Source organism: Nansenia antarctica, assembly GCF_963989245.1.
Source record: "Nansenia antarctica genome assembly, chromosome: 17".
Lineage (NCBI taxonomy): Eukaryota > Metazoa > Chordata > Actinopteri > Argentiniformes > Microstomatidae > Nansenia > Nansenia antarctica.
The window spans coordinates 22,788,316-22,795,665 of NC_137687.1; the positions used below are offsets into that span (position 1 = coordinate 22,788,316).

Below are 7,350 nucleotides of genomic sequence, written 5' to 3' on the forward strand. Positions count from 1 at the left end.
CACACACACACACACACACACACACAGACAATGTCACATAAACACAAACAAACAAAAAAACATGTATACACGCACACACACACACATAGACACACACAGACAGACACGCACACGCACACACACACACACACACACACACACGCACACACAGAGACAGAGACAGAAACACACCCACACACACACACACACAGACAATGTCACATAAACACAAACAAACAAAAAAAACATGTATACATGCAATAACAGATATGGCGCTTTTCCATTGACCACACCGGTACGGCACGCATTTGTATCCTACCCGTACTTTCAGAAACGCTTCTCCATTATACACAACAGACTTGGAGCGACCGGGACAGTAGGAGGAGTTAAGTGTCATAAGAGTACTTCACTTTTAATAAGTGCCGCTATACAACTCAAAGGGGGGAAATGTAGCACTATCATGCACAGATCAGCCTTAAAACATTTCTACAGAAAGGCTGTGCTTGACGCTTCCATTGGACTGACGCCGGGGCGCTCATACAATCTCCTCATTGGTTGCAGAGGAACAGGATGACACCCTGTGACAAACGCGCAGATATGACTTGAGTGCTCAAGTGTCTTGCTGGTAGTCTTTATTTATACAGCATATGGATGTTACGTGCCTGTTACTTGCCGCTTTCATAATTGTATTTAGATTTTATTTAGCCTATATAGCACAAGTATATTGAATGTGACCTCAAGTGCAGCTGAACAGTATTAAGTAAACCACAATACATGTGTGGGTGTCCGCGTCATCGTTCTCGAAAAACGCACCCAATCGCCGACCACATGACTCCAAAAACGATACGGCAAAACTAAATGTTGAAATAGCAGTAATACCACGTTCATTGATAAAATGACATAAGGGATGGAAAGGGGGGATGGCAGTTTTAGAAGGGGGATGATGAAGCGCGGAACGGACTGTGGAACGTTCTAGCATAGGCACAGCACATCGGCATAATAGCGCTGTAATTTTTTCGTTATGCTTGTTGTAAAGAAAAGTTCTATGATGCATTGAAATGACATTAAACTAAGATAATAAGATGGTTATCATAATTTTTCAAATCTTTACAGAAATAATACAGTAATTACAGAAAAAGTAAATGACATTTTCCGAGAGCGAAATCTTGGTGGTTAGCGGCGAACTCACGTCACACACAGCCTGGCAGGGGTAGTACCTCTCACTCCTAGTCAGGAAGGGCAGCTAGAACCAGCACGGGTACTTCGGCCCGGCACGGCTCGGTTGGCAGTGGAGAAAGCAAAACAAACCGGGCTCGTACGGTACGGTAGTGGAAAAGTGCCATTAGTATCTTCCCCTGCTTTTTACTGGTGAGACACACACACACACACAGACACACGCAGACACACACACACACACACACACACACACACAGACATACGGTACACGGTACACCCAACTGATGTTGCCTCTGTGTGTGTGTGTGTGTGTGTGTGTGGTGTGTGTGGTGTGTGGTGTGTGTGTGTGTGTGTGGTGTGTGTGTGTGTGTGTGTGGTGTGTGTGGTGTGTGTGTGTGTGTGTTCCCTGCAGGTGTTTGGGAAGGGCAACATGGTGTTCTGGATCGTGTTCTCAGTCATCCACATCCTGGCCACCCTACTGCTGAGCACCCAGCTGTACTACATGGGCCGCTGGAGGCTGGGTAAGGGTTAGCATGTAGCCTGTTAGCACCCAGCTGTACTACATGGGCCGCTGGAGGCTGGGTAAGGGTTAGCATGTAGCCTGTTAGCACCCAGCTGTACTACATGGGCCGCTGGAGGCTGGGTAAGGGTTAGCATGTAGCCTGTTAGCACCCAGCTGTGCTACATGGGCCGCTGGAGGCTGGGTAAGGGTTAGCATGTAGCCTGTTAGCACCCAGCTGTGCTACATGGGCCGCTGGAGGCTGGGTAAGGGTTAGCATGTAGCCTGTTAGCACCCAGCTGTACTACATAGTACTACTGCACCCTTTTCCTCACAGCTTTTGTTTGTGCTTTCAGACTCTGGGATCCTCAGAAGGATTGTGTACGTGATCTACACCGACTGCATCAGGCAATGCAGCGGGCCCATGTATATTGTGAGTGTGCTATACAAACCATGTGTCGAGGTGTCCTTGGGCAAGACACTGAACCCCAAATTGCTCCCAATGAGCGGGCCAGCGTCTCGCATGGTGGCTTGGTGTGTGAATGTGTGTGTGAACGGGTGAATGAGAGGCCATTGTAAAGCGAATATATGCTGCTGCACTGTTAATGTCTCTTGACTACATGTCAAACTCATACAACAAAGACACTACCAACATGAATGAATGAATGAATGGTCTTTATTGTCATTAATACAGTACAGGTACCATACAACGACATTTAGGAGGGGGGGCTCCCCCAACATAGTCACTACCAACATAGTCACTACCACTACATAATCACTGCCTCCTACACCCAGCAGTTAATGTTTACCTTCTGTGTTTCTCTCTCACTCTTTTTCTCTTTCTTTCTTTCTTTCTTTCTCTCTCTCTGTCTCTTTCTCCCTCTCTCTCACCCCCCTCTCTCTCTGTCTCTCTCTCCCCCCCTCCCCCCCCTCTCTCTCTCTCTGTCTCTCTCTCCCCCCCCCCCTCTCTCTCTCTGTCGCTCTCTCCCCCCCTCTCTCTATCTCTCTCTCCCCCCCTCTCTCTATCTCTCTCTCCCCCCCCCCCCCTCTCTCTCTCTCTCTGTCAGGATCGTATGGTTCTGCTGGTGATGGGGAACATAGTCAACTGGTCTCTGTGAGTATTCATCATTTATTATAGATACACACACTCTCATACACTATACTGCTCATGTAAATCACCTGTGTATGTGTGTGTGTGTGTGTGTGTCTCCAGGGCTGCCTTTGGTCTGATTGTGAGGCCTAACGACTTTGCCTCCTACCTGCTGGCCATCGCCATCTTGAACCTGCTCCTCTACTTCACCTTCTACATCATCATGAAGGTGAGGGGGGTGTGTGTGTGTGTGTGTGTGTGTGTGTGTGTGTGTGTGTGTTGCGTGCGTGCGTGCGTGCGAGAGAGACAGACGTCACCCTCATGATAGCTAGCAAAGTCAACCTGAGCAGTAGCTAACACACAGTAGATATGTTCTGATTTGGCCCAATGTTTACTAAGCCTGCAGAAAGGCTTAGTAGAATTAATTAATTTATTTATTTATTTGTGGGTGCGTGTGTGTGTGTCTGTGTGCGCGTCTCTGTGTGTGTGCGTGCGTGCGGGCGTGCGTCTGTGTCTGCATGTCTGGTGTGTGCGTGTACATGTGCGTGTGTGTGTGTAGCTGCGTAGTGGGGAGAGGATCCAGTGTCTGGCCCTGGTGTTGATCCTGTTCACCGCCGTGGTCTGGGGCTTCGCTCTGTTCTTCTTCTTCCAGGGACTCAGCACCTGGCAGGTGAGACACACACACACACACACACACACACACACAGACAGGCACACACGCACACAGACGCACACACAGACAGACACACACGCACACACAGACACACACAGACAGACACACACACAGACACATATACACACAGACAGACACAGACACAGACGCACACACAGACAGACAGACACACGCACACACAGACACAGACACACACAGACAGACACAGACACAGACGCACACACAGACAGACACACAGACACACACACACATACACACAAACAGACAGACACACACACACACACACACACACACGCAGTCCTCGCTAGCGAAGATGACGCAGCTTCCTTGTGTTGTGATGAATATGTTTGTCAGTGGCTATCGTTGCTATCACACACACACACACACACACACACACACACACCATATACACACATTTACATTACATAAAATGTTTTGCCATTTAGCAGACGCCTTTATCCATAGCGACTTACAACAAATACACTTGTCTAAGTAAGTGAATCACCACACACACACACACACACACACACACACACACACACACACACACACACACTCACACAACACTCTCCCAGTACCCCAGACAGACTGCATGATCCTACTCTCCACGGTGCCCCTCCACACACCCTCCCAGGTCACTGTGCTGCTCACCGCCTGTTGTCCCCTCTCTCCTGCCGTAGAAAACGCCTGCAGAGTCCCGTGAGCACAACCGGGAGTGCATCCTGCTGTCCTTCTTCGACGACCACGACATCTGGCACTTCCTGTCTTCCATCGCCATGTTTGGCTCCTTCCTGGTGAGGAGAGAGGGGGGGGGGGGGGGGCAGGGTTCCCTCGCTGGTCTTAAAAAGCCTTTAAGTCTAAAATCCAGCAAACCAAATTCTAAGGCCTGAAAAGGTCCTGAATTTCAGTTATTCGGTCTAAAAATGAGGTGCTAGGTCTTAAAAATTAGATCCTGCAAGGAAATCAGTCCGACCACATCTATTTACGCAGCTGGAACCAAAACAATGGTGGGGTGCTAGGTTTTCTCTACATTGCAGTAGTACTTTCATTTTGTTGCTTTTAACACTACAACAGCCGTGCCTATTTTACCTACTAGTAGAGCTGCCTTGGGGGTCAAATAGACCCCCTTTTTAGAATGTAAATCTGCTATTTACACTCAGAGATCACTAGAGGGCGCTTCTTTTTTTAGCCTGCCTCCTACACAGAAAAACTGCAAAACAGCTTCAGTGTTTCCTCTATATGCATTTATTGGTGGCGGGCCGACACGAATGAATTTCCTCCACCACTAATTGATTCAGACAGTCCACTTTGATTCAGGCTGCGCAGAAAGGCAGCGAGTTATTATGACCGGAGAACAGAAAAAAAGCATGCGTCCCTGAACGCTCCGTCAATCACTGTGAGTAAACTGACTCTGAGAATGTCGTCACGTCACATTTTACCGTAATACCCTATATGTTGGTTGAAGTGCAACATCTCAGCTTTCAGGGACAGTTGGAATTTTTTCGATAGCACAAACCGTTTAGAAATTACGGTAATTACAATGTCGGGTGCGGATTTGTGCCGGCGGCGGTACATTCGGCGCAGAAGTGGTATCTATATCAGATAAATAATAACCATTTGCTTACGTAATTTTTCGTTTGTTTACATAGTCTGAAACTACAGATGGTAAGCTTTCAAATGATGCGTCATACATTGAAATCGAAAAAAAAATCAAGACGACACGAGTATTTTAATGTTTGTTTGTATCAGTGTTTTGCTCAAGAATGGTGACTGCTAAAAACGCTGCTAGCGGCTAACGTTTCGTGCTAAAACAAAAGTATTGTAACGTCCCCACTTGGACAGTGGTTGAAATAATGACAGATAGCTTCTCTCATGTAATCTGTGCGTCTAATTGTAAACTATCTCATACACAACTTTCTTAGTTCACCCGAGCTCTCTCTCCCAACGGTCTCACACAGCACCCGCCCCCCCCGTGACCTCCACCAATCACAGGGGTGCATTGGCACACAACACAGTAACAGTGCGAACATGAACATGAACTCAAGCATTAATGAACAGGGTTGTTCTATCTAATTTATTATGTTTGTGTTATGCTAATAAATGTAGATCCACACAGGTATACAAACTGAGCTCCGTTTACTGTCAAGTGCCATTCATTCTGACAACACACACACACAGTCGTAAAGCTCTAACGGACGTACAGAACGTGACGTCGTAAAGTGCAACAAAGTGCTGCAATGACATACTGTCGTACATAACAATATTGGTATTTGATCACCTTCTATATAAAATCACCTGCTCGGCTTTAATGACTTAACCGCTATTTAAGAAATGATTATTGTTTTCGCGTGCACACGTTTTATGCGCGTGCACGCAAAAAAAAAAAACGTGGCGCTATGCGCGCGAAAGACCACCACTCCGCCACTAATGTGAAAAATCCTGGAGGAAACACTGAGCTTTATACGATCTTATCCTGAAGTGATTTTGAAAATGTAAGGATACTGGCAAGGCAAGTGTATTTGTACAGCACATTTCATACAACAGGGGCAATTCAAAGTGCTTTACATACATTACTAAAAATACAGCACGAGGAGCATAGTAAGAAAATAAAATGTACAATGAGTAAAAGCAAATATAAGAAGTAAATAGATAAAACATTTAAAAAGACAATAGTTAATGGAAAAAAGACATTGATAGAAGTGTTTGTGTTTAATCATAACTGGTGCAAAACATGAAGGTTTTTTGCTTAGATTTAAATATTTTAAGGGTTTGGGCCTGTTTGATTTCTTCAGGGAGTTTGTTCCAGGACCATGCGGCAGTGTGACTGAAAGCTGCTGCACCGTGTTTTGTTTTTATTCTTGGAATTATTAGCTGATTAGTCTCAGCTGACCTTAGGGACCTTGCGGGAATATAGGGTGGGAGGAGATCTGATATGTATTTTGGTCCAAGACCATTTAGTGATTTGTATGTAATTAGGAGGATTTTGAATTCAATTCTCTGAGAGACTGGTAGCCAGTGCTACTGGGTGGTAGAACGCACATATCTAAGTAAAGTCATGAAAGGAGGGTCCTGAAATTCGATCGAGTGCAAAGATAGAATTTTTTTTACTCACAGGGGTCACCGTGACCCCTCATGGCTCTTCTAGTGTTAATCGTATATTCCTATATTCTTCTGCAATGCCAATGTTGAATAAACCTGAACATTGATGTAATAAAAACCATTCTGATTCCTATTGTGAAGGCTCGTGTCTTCCTAGTGAAACAGATGTTGTTTGATGAAATAAAAGCCTATCAGAATCAGAATTGCTTTTATTACATCGACGCACTACCGACTCAGCTACTCACAGCGCCCTCTTGTGGTTGTCTCCGGCAGGTGCTCCTCACCATGGACGACGACCTCAACTTCATCCAGAGAGACAAGATCTACGCCTTCTGAAAAAAAAAAAAAAGAAGCACTTTTTCCTCCTCCACCTTAACGTCTTAACGCCAGCCATGACACGCTGGCAGAACAAGACATCCTCGCCCAATGGCCTGCCTCGCTGACTGCAGGAGGGTGGGTGGGTGGGTGTGTGTGTGTGTGTCTCTCAGACCTCTCACCAGCCAATCAGAGCTGGGAGCAAAGGACTGTGATCCCGCCCCCCCCCCAGGGAGCCGGGGGGGCGACCTGTGGACACTTTGCGTGCCAATCAACGAGTTTGGGTTGAACGACGAAGACGTACAATGTTTCTTCTATCTCCTCGTTGCCATCTATATTACTGTTGTTGTTTCTGTTTACCTTTAATATTGACCACGATGAAGATGATGATGATGATCATGATGATAACGATGTTAATTGCTTAAAAGAAATGATTCATATTAATTTATTTTATACGGCGTCACGATTTACCTGCAACTTGATCAATGCATTTGAACTCGCTGTGTTGTACACATGCTG

General features: G+C 46.0%; 1 protein-coding gene across 1 annotated transcript in view; it reads left to right on the forward strand.

Annotated features, from left to right (window-relative positions):
* sidt2 (SID1 transmembrane family, member 2) overlaps positions 1-6,905 on the forward strand; it is a 38,666-nt gene extending 31,761 nt beyond the window's left edge. The window contains exons 20-26 of the mRNA XM_080547603.1: positions 1,568-1,676; positions 2,011-2,087; positions 2,722-2,768; positions 2,868-2,973; positions 3,304-3,414; positions 4,098-4,211; positions 6,790-6,905. Of these exons, the coding sequence (XP_080403729.1) occupies positions 1,568-1,676; positions 2,011-2,087; positions 2,722-2,768; positions 2,868-2,973; positions 3,304-3,414; positions 4,098-4,211; positions 6,790-6,852 (627 nt within the window). The 3' untranslated portion in view covers positions 6,853-6,905. The remainder of the gene's footprint in view (positions 1-1,567; positions 1,677-2,010; positions 2,088-2,721; positions 2,769-2,867; positions 2,974-3,303; positions 3,415-4,097; positions 4,212-6,789) is intronic.
* Positions 6,906-7,350: the final 445 nt, after the last annotated feature.